At 44.2% G+C, this 13,928-nt stretch overlaps 1 protein-coding gene across 2 annotated transcripts in view; it reads right to left on the bottom strand.

The window, feature by feature from the left end:
* Positions 1–13,928, bottom strand: part of NOTCH2 (notch receptor 2) — an 83,261-nt gene that overhangs the window by 58,472 nt on the left and 10,861 nt on the right. For both annotated transcript variants that reach the window (XR_004148593.2, XM_021545971.3), the window contains exons 3-4: positions 5,399–5,658; positions 4,385–4,720 (exon numbers count right to left, since the gene is read on the bottom strand). Coding sequence is in view for 1 of the 2 variants with exons in the window: in XM_021545971.3 (XP_021401646.2) it covers positions 4,385–4,720; positions 5,399–5,658 (596 nt within the window). In the remaining variant the exon portion in view is untranslated. The remainder of the gene's footprint in view (positions 1–4,384; positions 4,721–5,398; positions 5,659–13,928) is intronic.

Raw genomic sequence — 13,928 nt, 5'->3', positions numbered from 1 at the left:
CTGGCAAAAGCTGCTGAGGAACAACCACCAGGGAAAACAAACAATCAGCTTTAGATCCCCATGTTTAAAAGTGTATAAAGCTACCAAGCTTGAGCAAAGGCTCAGCTGTAAAACACAGGGGTGTCCTATCAGCTTGTGTTTCAACTTGGGAGGAATCATCCCACTGACCACATATTGCACTCATGCCAGCACGTGATCAGCATGGAAATACACCCACAACCACAAAGACAAAAGGTTTAAGTTCTTATTTCTTCGGTTTGTCTAATATGAAGACCAGCCCCACTTTCTAGTAAGCAAATTTCTGACAGCAGGCATTTAAACTCTCTCACTGTACTTCACACAAATTTTAAAAGGCTCAGTTATTTGCAGAATAAAGCATGGAAGTCACCCCACTACTAAAATCTCACCAAGCCGCTGTATATTTTCACATTTTAATGAGTTATACTACCAAAGAGCTGCTCTGAGATATGTGAGCTTTTCTCTAGTTGGGTCCCAGGATCTAATTCTGCAGTTATATAACCTGACTCTCTTCCAGAAAGCCACAGAGTTCACTGTTTTAATGTATTTGGACACCTGACTCTGTTTCCTGCTCCCCCCTGTGCTGGGACCCACATGTTGTCCTGTGTTTTCTCCCTGCATGAGAGCAGTTTGCAATCCATGTCCTGACTTTTGCTCCATATCTCAAAGCACATCAAACTAAGGAATGAGAACCTCAGGGGGAAAAGCATTCCCACTGCTAACAGCATGTTGTTCTTCCCCTAGTACACAGACTGACACAAGCAGATAACTTTATTCCTATGTCATCTGAAATCTCCACCCTGTTGCAGAGCATCTGATCCAATTCTTAGTCCTTTCGCCTTATTTCAACCTATAAATTACACCTCAGACTTTCTAGGCTGGTTTTGGGGCCAGTTAATACTGGGGACAGGAAATTATGTCTGAAAAATGTCATGTTATTCCAAGACTTAGGGCCTGCTGACAGGAAATCAGGGATGCAGAGAGCTACAACTAAGCTGGACAACTCCAGGTAGCATCTGGGCTGCTCATCTGGAGCAGAGGGGCACCCAGCTCAGCTGGCACCCCAGGGCTGCAGCCGAGGAGGAGCTCAGCGCTCAGGGGAAGGTGCTGATCCCCAAAGCCCAGCTGCCCAGCACGGGGAGTTCCGTGTGTGCCAGTCTCCAGAGGTGGCACAGTGTGACACTCGGCCAGGAACCCAGCGAGGTTACTTCCTCTTCCCAGGAAGTGCTGCAGCTCTCACAAACAGCTGCTCCAGCCTGACAGATCGCTTCCTGAACAAGCCCTTGGAATTCCCTAGGGTCCTTATCTTAGTTAATGGGTAATTATTTTGATGGATAACAATGAATAATCACTTTCCCAGCTAAGAACTTCCTCTATTGACTTGTTTAACATTCCATTAAAGGTTAGTTGCCAAATGAAGTCCTTTTTTGTCAAATATTTATAACTACTAGCTCATTCTTATATTCAAAGGAGTTGCTAATGCTTCAGGTTACACCTCCTACAAGGAATTTTTTTTTCACTACTACACTGTTATGACTGACCTAACATGCTTAGTTGCCTACAATCTTGATCCTACCTAAACCAACGAAGCCCAGAGGAAAACTTATTAAGCCAAACGGATAAAAAATGAGGTTACCTTCCAGACAGATGCAATACCAGTAGTGTATATATGTAACTTCACTTGATGCTTGCCACCAAATGCTGACTTAACACACATGACTTCATGGATTACCTAATGCAGGATTTGTTTGTGTACATCCACAAGTGACATGGGAACCTGGGAATTTTAAATAGCAGCTGGACTACACTGTACATAAACAGTACTTGTGTGACAGTAGAAAAAGCTGCTGTGACACACAGCTCCAGGTTCTAGGTTTTTCCTACTTTTTCAAGCTCTCATTCTCACCTACCTGTATTTACAAATAGATTAAACTCACTGAAAAGCTAAGAAGGAAACATCTACAGGAAACAAGAGCCCATTTCAAGGCCAGTGCAGTAATAGCCTAATTATGCCTAAACTGTTGCTTGGGCACAGTTTCTTCAAAGTACTTTTACAGGTCACGAGATGCAAAATCCTATCAAAAACCACTCCAGCAGTTTGAGATGTAACTGCCTCCTGCCTCTGTGCCAGAACACTCAGTGATGGCAGCATCTTAAGGCAGTCCAGAAGCGCCAGAGCAATTCCATTTATAGTCACAGTATCATCGGCACTGCTCCAATTCAGAGAGGGAGTCTCAAGTGGAATTTCTCGTCCATAATCTTGGCACTGTCTTCTAGAGGAGCAGGCCTTGTTCACATCCTCCCCAGGCGTGACAGGCCACCATTTCTCTTCTCTTTCTGTTGACCTTTCCTTCCCAGACAGAACCTTTTCCAACACTTCAGAAATTCTGCTCTGCATGCTCTTCACTAAAGGGGGAAAGAAATGGCTGGATGCCCTGCCTTTATCAGAGAGTTTAATATAAGCATTTGGGCCTCTCCACCAGCTCCCTTTTTTGCTGTTTTTCAAATGACTGGTTTAAAAAAAAAAATCAAGCTAGAAAAACAGCATGGCGAACTTAAACAAATACAGGAAATAGAAAAGTAAAGGCTCTCAGAGCCACATTGACTCACCCCCACAATACACACTGTTTAACAAGTCAAAAAAGACAGCTAATAATCCAAAACGTGTGAGGAGTGTAGGTGTGTAACTGTTACTATAGTAATCTCATTTCCATTTCCTGACCATATTTCAGCCAGCCCACACACTTGTCTAAGGGAAAATCTGCTCCCACTCAGTCTCGTGCCCCTGTAAGAGAATTTCTAAAGCAAAATCATCAGCTTGACAAGATCAAGTCCTTCCAACTTCATCTCTCTTTTTCCTCCCACCATACTGCACCTGCATGAGGCCCTTAAGTCCTTGAACTGGATAAACAGATCTGCCTTTAAATGAAATTCTGAATTTCTGTACAAGACGAAATTCTGAATTTCTGGACAAGACTGTTAATCCGGAGATACTTGGTTTATAATTTCATTTTAAAAAGATGCAAAGCAAAAAAACAATAAATTCCTCCAGGGCAATGGCTAGTTAAGATACTGCATTTTCAAAGACTCTTTCAAAGCACTCTCCCTCCAAGCATAATGAGAATAATCACTTTCAAAAATAATGATCCATCTTTCTACTTTTAGACTGACTTTACTAAATTCTTCAAAGTCACATGCTTGCTCAGACAACCCAAAAAGTCATTGTGCAGACACTAAGGTTGGCAATGTATGTTTAAGGTCATTTAAGCCAACACCTCAAGACAAGGGCTTCCAAAAAGAGAACAGTTTTCACAAGTTCTAAATGCCCTTTCCACAAAGACATGTGAATCCAGATGATCCTCATGAGAACACAGCCACTCTATATTCATCCCAAACAGTATAGGGTAGCTGCATCTTTCACATAAATAACAATAGAGACATGATTAAGGGAAGAGAGTTTACTGTTCTAGATTACCACACACTGAGTCTGCGTGTGCCAAACTGCAATACACTCAAGTAGGACGTCTAGTCAAAAGCATTTCCAAACAGTCAGTTTCCCATGGAGTTGAATTACTCAGTAAAAAAAATATCAGCCTAAAATAAAAATACCCTGAATATGCAAAGACAACTAGTAGGGCCATGTGGTCAAGGCTGACAAGTGGACAGGGAAGAGGACAGGATGAGATCAGCATCCCAACCAGGTGGCACATGGCCACTTGTAGAGGTGACACAAAACCAGTGCAGCCCCCGATCCTGAGCTAGCATGTCACCCCTACTGTGTATGAACTCAGGGCAGCTAACAGCATCAGAAAACAAACAATCAAAATTCATCTGGAGACAAAAAGGGTGTGGTGAGTTGGAACTGGTATCTTGTTAGATTTGGAGGAACCGGAGAAAGAAAAAAATAAGAGAACAGAACTTAGTGTGTCTTAGGGCTCCAGATGGAGAAGGAAAAAGACACATGTGCAATCTTCACACACCGAAGTTCACCGAGACCTTTACTGACACAAAACAATATACTTGTAGAAGCTTACGTTTGTGGAATTTCACATTCCAAATGGGAGTTATGAGATACCACCCTAATCTCCTTGAATCTACCTCATAGTCTTTACCTGTTTGATTCTCTGACTCTAACTGGGCTCCAAAGAAATTTGTAATTTGTAACCGCTTTCCCCTTCCTTCCTTTCTGTGTCCTGAAATCCTGGCACTCAGAAATTAGCATCCCACAAAGCTCCCCACCTTGCTGAGATGTCTCCCCTGCACCTGACACGGCCCACACACCCCACAGAAACCCCGAGGGAAGCTCTGTGGAAGAGCAGACAGGCGTGCAGGAACCAGCACAGCCCCGAGCTCCTCGGAGCCTTACCGGGCAGGCAGTTGCACTCGAAGGCGAAGTCGCTGGTCTGGTGGCAGGTGCCCCCGTTCATGCAGGGGGACGGCGAGCAGGGCACGTAGGGGCTCTCGCAGCGGTGGCCCGTGTAGCCCAGCCCGCACTGGCAGCGGTAGGAGCCGGGCAGGTTGACGCAGGTGCCACCGTGCTGGCACAGGCCTGGCGTGGCACATTCGTTCACGTCCGTCTCGCACCTCTGGCCAGTGTAGCCCGCCGGGCAGGTGCAGGAGAACTTATTTCCAGACACAGTGCATGTACTTCCATTGGCACAAGGTTGAGATGTGCAGGCATCAATCCACTGGCATTCTTTTCCTTTAGGAAATCAAGGCAGATTAACAAAAGGTTATTTCTGTAGAAAACAGTATCTCTTTTACACTGCCTCAAAATTTTTACTGAATTAAATCTTTGCATTACTACAAGAAAACTGATGTCTGCATTTTACCATATTATACCTGAAATGGAAATGAATTTGTGGTTACAGTACAAAGTCATTTACCAGGTTGCAGCAAGATATAGAATGTTGTGATATATAAAAATGACCTGAAGTCATACTACACACACTGACAGTCATTCTTCTTCAACCTCCCCTTCAACAGTGAAAGGAATAAATTTCCATGCTTCCCCTCCAGCATCAAAATATTGTTTTCCCATAGAAAGATTTTGCTGGCCAAATTCGCCTTTTTTTTTTTTTTCTGGAAACTAGACTCTGAATTCAAAGTGCAACAGCCACTCCAGAGTAGTTTCTGCATTCAGTTTTCCCATGTGTACAACCCCACAAGATCCAAATATTTTTCTGCTTACGTGTAAAGGGTAGGGAGTCTGATTCCCTATTCCCCTTTGCTTTTTTTGGTCATGAAGTCATTTAGACTTCCTCTCATTTCCTGTGCTGGAGCTAGAAAATTTGAGAGCATATTACAACTGCCCCAGAACATTCCAGGGTGAAGCTGTTCCCAAAGGAGGGGGTCTGGAGGCAGAGATGCAGAAACCCACCTGTGAAACCTGGGAGACAGACACACTCGTACGTGTCCTGGCCATGGGGGTGACAAGTGCCTCCGTTCAGGCAGGGCTGGGACACGTAGCAGAGGTGAGATTCTGAGTACTGACATTCCTCCCCTGTGAAGCCTGGAGCACACTTGCAGGTTGGTTTTCCTATCAGGGATGCAGCTTCACAGGTTCCCCCATTCTTACAGGTATTGCTCTCACAGGGGTTTCTGTACTGACAGTAGTCTCCAAGAAAGCCTTCTCGACACCTGCAAGAGAGGAGAAATGAAGTGCAGCAGTCCCACCTGAAGCCCTGCTGTTCTGGGAAGATTCCAGGAATGACATCCCATGACCACCAAGTCTCGAAGTTTGCCCTAATTGATGGTGACACTAACGAACCTAAAGGCTGACGTCACACGTGTAACAGGGACTTCCTGTGGCACTGTCTGAAATGAGACCACTGAAAACTTAAGTGCAAATGGTGAAATCGCTCATTGCAAAATAAATACCACATTCAATCAGGGCTGTATCAAATGCAGAACCTCATTTTTGCACTTCCTTCAAAACTTCAGTAAAAGCCTAAGTGTTAAAGAACTGCTGAGTAACAATTTCTTGCACCTACTTCCATACTAACAAGCACCCTTTTCTAGAAGAAAATCAAGCAGTTTAATAAGGCATTAACAGCAGGTACTATCCATCTTCCAAGAATATTTATAAACCTTGTGCAAATGCAGTGTCTGGGGACCTGGAGATCTGCAGCAGCCTTTCTCCACAAGGCTCCCGTGAGACAGGAGTACACTGTTATCCTCATGCTGATAAGTGCATCTGGGACTGGGACTGCCTGCAGCCTGCACTCAAATAGCAACACAAGCACTGCAGTCAGGTCTCCCACGCCCCTGGCGAGCACCCTAACGACAAGGTCATTGTTCCTCTGTCTCCCACAGAAAAACGAGTACACACACACTGTCTACAGCCAGGGCAGTGTTTTATACAAAGATCTCCAACTGCAGAATAATTGCAGTTACTTCTCTCTAACCTAAACTTATGTCAATACAGTCTGACTACGCTTGTCAGCTGTAATCCATCTTTTAACTGGCCTTTGTACTACAGATTTACCATTTAACTTCCAGAAACAGAGGATCCAGGCAAGCAAGCCTGCAAAGCCCACCTCTGTGGCCCCCAGGCTCATTTGCTTCTATCAGGTAGCAGAAAGCTGCAAGGGTACATGCTGGACAAAAATAACACCTAACACACAGGACTGTGCCCTTGCAGCTCTTTCTGTAGTGCACAGCTGCCTGCTCTAACACAAGAGACAGACCACGAGAACACATATTTCACTGTAAAAAAAACCCCAAAAAACCCAAAAATAAACAGAGATGAACATTAGATAGGTTGTGTTCCAGATCAGGAAAGGGGTAATTATTAAATCAGTGAGTTACTCATATCTGAAGGGAGGAGATTCCAACAACTAGAAATACACAAAGTCTCTAGTCCTCAAGCAGGAATGTAACAGCAAAGAGACAGCTTTTTTCCTTATGCACTTAAAAGCGTATGGTAGATTGGAGGAAGAAAAAAGCAAAACCACATCAACAGCAACAACCATCACCACGAAAAAAAGCCCCAAAAAACATCACAACAAAACCCCACAACTAACCAGACAGGCTCTAAAAATTAGTTGAAAAATCAAAAATCAAAAATCAAAGAATGAATGTAAAGTTGTGGTAAACAGAATTCTACAAGAATCTGCCTTTGTTCCTATGTTATTCAACACATCTATTGATTATTAACAATGCAAAACATCAATGCTGGTCAAATATGTAGGTAGGAGAGAAGACAAGTTCATGATAGAGTAGCAACTTGCTTAACAAAGCAGTCAGCACCCAAAATGCACGTTAGCACTGCAAAGTCATACATCTAGAAACAAAACATATAGTGCATCCCACAGCCTCCAAAACAGGAAACTGAGCTGGGAATAATACACTTGCCCTGGAGATTCCTAACAGCCATATAAATGTGAATTCCTACCGTGACAGTTTGGCCAGGGATACTTTACATGTACAAATGGCAAATATCAAGAAGGAATAAATGAGATTATGCTACATCTGACAAATGTTTGGTACAGCCACTATATCAACTCTGGTTTTTGCTCTTTAAGAGGGGAGACCTCAAATTAATTCTAAGAAGCCAACAGTAATGGTTAATAGAAAACTCTGGCCACAATGAAAAGCTCAGGTGGTTCAATTTATTTAGCAAAGGGAAAAGGGAACAAACAGTTAATCAAAATCTCAAAGTGTCCACTATGAAATATGGATTTAACAATAATTCCCAATCTACAAGATCTGGGATAACAGAACTGAACATTTAAAACTTTAACCTAGATGAACTAAAATTAGAAATAGGGTAGTATCTTTATTTTCAGACACAGACTTGTACACAGTCTCTCAGCAGTGGAGAGAAACAACTGGAAGAACGCATTTAAGGTTGTAGTGGAATTTCTCCATCATTCATGCTTGTTTAAAAGAACACCAGGATTGGCTGTTTCAGGGAGAGTATGCACGCTCGTTCAAACAAAGCTATTCAGAGAGGTTATTATCCAAGTTATGCAAGGGGTCATTACTAGATGACCACAACTGTTTTTTCTCATGTTAAAATTTATTAACTAGCTTTAGCCATCCATCTAAAGCAGGAAAGTCATACGTGCATAATTGTAATTTACCATTGCCCGCACCCAAATTAAGCTCCTTTCACCATACCTCAATACTTTCAACTTCATACCCAAGAGCAGACATGAAAGGAGAGATTTTGCAGGACAAGGCAGAATTAATAAAGTCACAGAAAGCAAATCCTGAGACAATAGCAATGCAGAATATCCTCTGCCTCCTGTGCCTCCTCCTTAGTGCAACATCCCAAGGCTGTGGGTCAGTGCCAGCCACAGCCACATCACACAAGAGGCAGTCCTGGGCTATTCTGGGCCTAAACCACATGGGCTATAGGCTTCCTTTAACATCCAAAAATCTCTCCTTGCTTTGGGTTGGAAAGCAGGCCAAACGCCAGCGGGCTACAGCAGGGCTGTGCAGGAGCTGGATCACACTGAGATCTGGCAGGCAGCAGGGATGGCTGTGCCAGGAGCTGGAGCACGGCTCCACTCCCACGGCACGGAGCTCTGAGAGCTCTGCCTCTCACAGAGCTCTGCCTCTCACAGAGCTCTGCCTCTGCTGGGCAGCCACTGCCAACTCATGTCTCTGGACACCAGTGTGCAGCCCATGGTTGTGGCTGAAACTTCAGTCCCAGAGTCTACAGTGCTTTTTCATTGAATGGCTGTAAAGCAAACCAGAAAGCCTGGAGGAACATCTCATGTTTTGTCCACAAGTAAATAAACCCCCAAATATGTCTTCTCTCCAATCCCTAACACTCGGGGATGCTGGAAGGTGCACTTGGCTGTTGCCCCTAGACAAAAGGGAGAAGGGAGCCTAAACACTGATTAAGAGTATTGCTGGTATGAATTAAAAGGAAAGTTGAGCTATGTGCTCTGAGACAACCATCACCCACAAACAAACAGCATTTTGTACACAAATGTTCTGGTACAAAGTTGAAGAGCACTCCAAGACCGGGCTTGTTCTGCTATCTTCTGAGGCTAATCAGAAAAACATGGGGGAGCGCTCCCAACAGGGAACAGCAAAACCTCTTTAACTTGAGCTCTTTTTATTTGACAAGGGGAACATGCCTGCCTGTGGAAAGATGGTAGGTCAGGTATCCATGGCCCTTGTACCCACCATTTTGTTCTCCTCCCAGAGAAGTGCTTGGTCACAGAGTGATGCAATTTTGCCCTCCAGCAATTCAGTGCAATCCTTTTTGAATGTTAAAGAACAAAAAACCTACAGTCCAGATTTTCAACCATGTCTCCTGTCAAAAACATTTCTAGGCAAAATACTAGTAAATTAGTTCTAAACGTTGGTGTAGACAAAACTGCAAATATTTGCTCCAGATTCATGTTGGGCACCACATCGTTTCTCTAAGAACAGAGGCAAACACTGAAAATACGCAATCTAAGTCCAGACTTTTTTAAAGGATATGATTAAACTCAGCAGCAGCTCCAGCTTCCCACCACCCCTGCTCTGCTCTCATCCCAACCTACTCTTTTAAGTTCTCTTTAGGAGAGGAAAAAAACCCCACTTGTCTACAGAGCAGCTTAAAATTGTAGCAGCTTGTGTCAGCTCCAAATGACATGATCAGAACAGGAAACCAAATCTTTTCCAAATAAAAGCCACTGTTTCTCCTCAGTTTTCCATTTAACACTCAGAAAAAGAAACAGGAAGATGAAGTTTGTTCTGGCACTTTCTGGAAGCACATGAGATCTCTTAGCCTACTTCAACAGGAATTTAATCTTTTAAGAACAAATTTCACATACAACTTAATTCAAATCATGATTTCTGAAAGCTAGAGTTTGAAATGGGAAAATGTCCTGTGGGCTGCATCAGCTATGCAGCTGCTTCTAATTAAAGCTTCTCCTTTACTCTCTCTGGGCTACTTTCCAGCACAAATACTTTAGAGCTCAGCCTCTTTTTTTTTTTTTCCCCTCCTGCTTTTCAGCCCCAGCCTGCGTTTGCCTTAGCTCAGGCTCTCATGGAGCTAAACAAGAGACGTAGAAACAAAACAAAGGTATTTATCCAAATTTGAAGTATCCACAAATCCAGAGAGCTTCATTCATTCTAACAACCTCATGCTGCAAATCAAAGTAGAAGTCTTACAAAAGCTGTACTTTTGGCTCTTCTGCAACACAACTACACCAAAGTTACCTTCCAAAAGTTAGTTCTCTCCTGCTTTCAATAGACTTCTGGAAAATATGTCTGGTCTGTTGGAAAAACTTCCTCATCTGCTGTACTATGTCTGCCTGGGCATATTCATAAGACAGTCTCTTCAAATGCACCTTATAGACAATTTTAACCAGACTTCCAGATGTTTGATTTTCATGGGAGTTTTCTGCTCAGGCCCATGATATCATCTGGAGATGCACAGAAGAAAGCAGATGGTTTTAATTTAAAAAGCGAAGGGAAGCATTTCCTCATAGTCCTGCCTCTCCCCCCTCCAACCCAACACTCCCTCCACTTTGATTGGAAGATGCTTCATCGAAAAGGGGAAAAAATTCCCTCTGATGACTAAGGCGAGAAGGGTCCCAGCTATTCTGTTACAGATTTTAACCAGACTTCCCTCTGGCTCCCAGGTTCTGACTCCCACACCTACACCTCCTCTCAGGAGGGAGAACAGGATTCTCTGGTTAGCTTTACAAACGCTCCTTCCCATGTCTCAAGGCGCCCATTTATGCGTCATACTTTGAATGCGAGCGGTGGGATGGGACGGCCTCCCTGCCCTGCCTTTAAAGCAGCACACAGCTATTGTTCCCAGCCCACAGAAAGTGCCTCTGCAGAGAGCCACTCCACAGTGCCCCACGCAGCAACAGCAGCCACAGTCCCAACAGACACGCTTTAGTTCAGATTTTCTTGCCCATCAGAGCTCTGAAGAGCTTTTGGTGCACACAGGTAATTCACAATAAAAAATTATGACTGAAAATCACTACTCTGTTCCCAGAATCTAGGCTAGCAGTGCGTGTACTCTCCCCTTTTTCCTCTGCCCTGGTCTCAAGGGTCTCCTTTAACTTCTGAAAGGAGACAGAAGGAAACAGAAAAGGGCAGACCATTCTCAGAAAGGGACAGCTTCTCATCTTCTGCATTTAGCCTCTTCTGGAAAACTCTCAGACCTCATCCTGCTACAAGGTCTCCTATGGGTATTCCCCATTCACTAGTCTAGGAGTGATTAGTCTCTCGAGACAGATCCTAAGCAGATATCAGCTGCAGTCTCAGAAGCAGTTCTGCGGTCTTGGATCTTGCCTTCAGCCCCAGAAGTCCTCTTAAATCCAAGTTAAAATTCATTTAGGAAGGTCCATCTTGAAGGAAAAGTAGTTCAAAAACCTTGCAAGGGAGTTGAAGTTACTGGCAGCTAGAATTAAGATACCAGCCCCTAATGGCCATGCCATTGCTGCTTTGAGTTTAGCATTTTCTGGAGGTCCTCCTGTTGCCTGTCTACACATAAGACACAGAAACTGTATCATGCCATGGAAAAGGTGCATAAACTTCAGCACACAGTGAGAGAAGCACTGCTCACTGAAGAGACAAAGGCACACAAAGCTGTACAAACCCTGGCAGCGTGGGGCAGGAAAGGATGTGCTGCAGGAGACTGTCCTCTTGGCACTCCAGTGTCCCCACTTGACCAAGCACAGCTCTGAGGTTTTTGACACCATCAGGAGTAACAGAAGACCTCAGTGTTAAAGCAGCACTTGGTTTCACAGAGCTACAGCTATCCCTTTCGATACACAAATTGCAACAATCCTAAGGTCAAAAATTCAGTCCTCAAAGCCTGCCAAGCACAAGAAGCAGCAAGGCCCAGTTTCCTTCCTAAGCCTTGCAGCACTCCTATGTCAAGTCCCTTCCCACTTCTGCTTCTCTCCCTGGGGCAGTCCTGCTTCTGCTCCCTGCCGCTGGGGTGGGAAGCTGGGAGAGGCCACAGCTGGTGGAACATGGGGATATCAGTTAAGAGCCTCCCTGCTCAAGGGTCCTGCCCCATTCCAAGCAGAGGCGCTGCCCATCCTGCATCCACCTGCAGCGGAGCAGATCCTCGTGCTCGGAAAACGGCAGGCAGTGATGCCAAAATCTCTGCTCTGCTTGTCCTTGGAACAGCTCCCTGTGCCCACACCTTCCTCCCCAGCCTGCTGCAACTGCAGAAACACTGCAAGTTCACTGCACTGCCCCATGGACCCTTCCCACTACTGCTTCCCAGTCATCCAGCAGGAGAGAGACAAGAAATTGCCTTGCTGTGATGGTCACAATCAGCATTAAGCAACGAGGAACTGTTATCCTGCTTCCCCTTGGATATGAGAGGATACAAGAAGGCTCCTTCATGTTTGACACTGCAGAGTGTAAAAGGCTACCTAGAGATGCTTTAAGGGGAAAAAAAACCCTACCCATCACAATGCAAAGCAAAGCCAAACTCCAAAAGGAGCCTGCCTTTTGTCAAAGCAGGACCAAGAAAGCATGGAAGGACAGATGCTCTTCAGTGCTGCTGCAGATACAGATGTATTCTGTGGAATAAGGCCTGCATCCTCACTGTGACACTCACTGAATGAATGTAGAAAAGAGCTCTCACACACAAAAAAAATCTGTCTTTGGAAGATGCAAACACAGGAATGTGTAATTTTCTAAATATAAAAATCAAGGTCAGAGGAGGTCATAACTTTATTGAGCAGTGCCACAGAATGACAGCCATGGGCCAGCAGCGTCACCAGGGGAACAGAGCTGCCTAAAGGGCACTCACAGGAGCAATCTGATAAAGCTCCAACCCCAGCTTCCTTACAGGGGTCACAATCACTGTTCCCATAACAGATGCCAGATACACCACCATGGATGTTTCTTAGCTGGAAAGCACATTTCTCTTTCAACAGAGTAGATGCTACAGGATCTTCACAGGAAGCTGCTTCAGCAATATGCTGCCATCCACTGCTGGGCCAAACATCAAGACTAGGTGCTTTGTTATCAGTGCTTACTCACATCTTATCACTTTTGGTTATTGCTGAGGCAGGCTCTCCCTCAGCAGTTCACCTAGGAGACAGCCAGACTGACAGGACCCGACCACACACTACAACAAACAACTCAGCCAAGAGGAGATACAGAAAGAGGAAGAGAGCCAGTTATAATAACTTATTACCCAGCAAAGGAAGTACTGCAGATAACTTTAAGAAAGTGGAAGGGGTGGAGATGCTGCTAATCAGTGAGAGATTCTGCAGACTTAGAAGCCAAGGCACTGGCTTTAGTAATAAATTCAATTTCCTGAGCAAAACATTTCTACTCTCACAACCATCAAAAATTCAGAAAGTCATGTAGGTCACTAAACCGGAGAGAAAGTTCCCCTATTCAGAGTTCCTCATAGTGCAGGAAAGGAAAAAAAAAAAAAAGTTAAAACCAAAACAGGATGCTAAGAATCAGCTTGCTAAAGGTAGAGACTCCACAACTGAGGTGGGTTTTGCTACTTTGTTCCTTCCTTTCTGCAAAAAAGTGTTCTTCAGCCAGAACTAAAAGACACTTACTAATCTCTGTACACAGGTTTTTGTTAGCGTTTCCAGTTAATAGGGCACCTGCAAAGGAGCTGAGCTGTTTCTTGAAGGAGGGGTCGGTTTAAAACCTTGCAAGAACACTTTGCACGACAAGGAGGAAGGCAACGTTATTATAGTAAATGCGTGCTAAAAAAATGTAACACTGGTCAAAGCTGCCATTGTAATGAGGGAAATGCGTCAAGATCCAAACTGCACTACAAACAGTGCAGAAATTAATCAGATGAACCAACAGAGGCTGTAAAAAACAATTGCTAAAACGTGGTTAAGAGGAACATGCAAGTTGGAGAAAATGTCCTGAGGAAGGTAAAAGCAGCACCAACATCAATACCAGTCTTGTTTATTACCTTTATTGCAACCTACATACTTTGGCTCCAGATT

The sequence above is a fragment of the Lonchura striata genome, chromosome 9, assembly GCF_046129695.1.
Source record: "Lonchura striata isolate bLonStr1 chromosome 9, bLonStr1.mat, whole genome shotgun sequence".
NCBI lineage: Eukaryota > Metazoa > Chordata > Aves > Passeriformes > Estrildidae > Lonchura > Lonchura striata.
The sequence above is the reverse complement of the archived record's forward strand: the minus strand, read 5'-3'. Positions and strand labels throughout refer to the sequence as shown.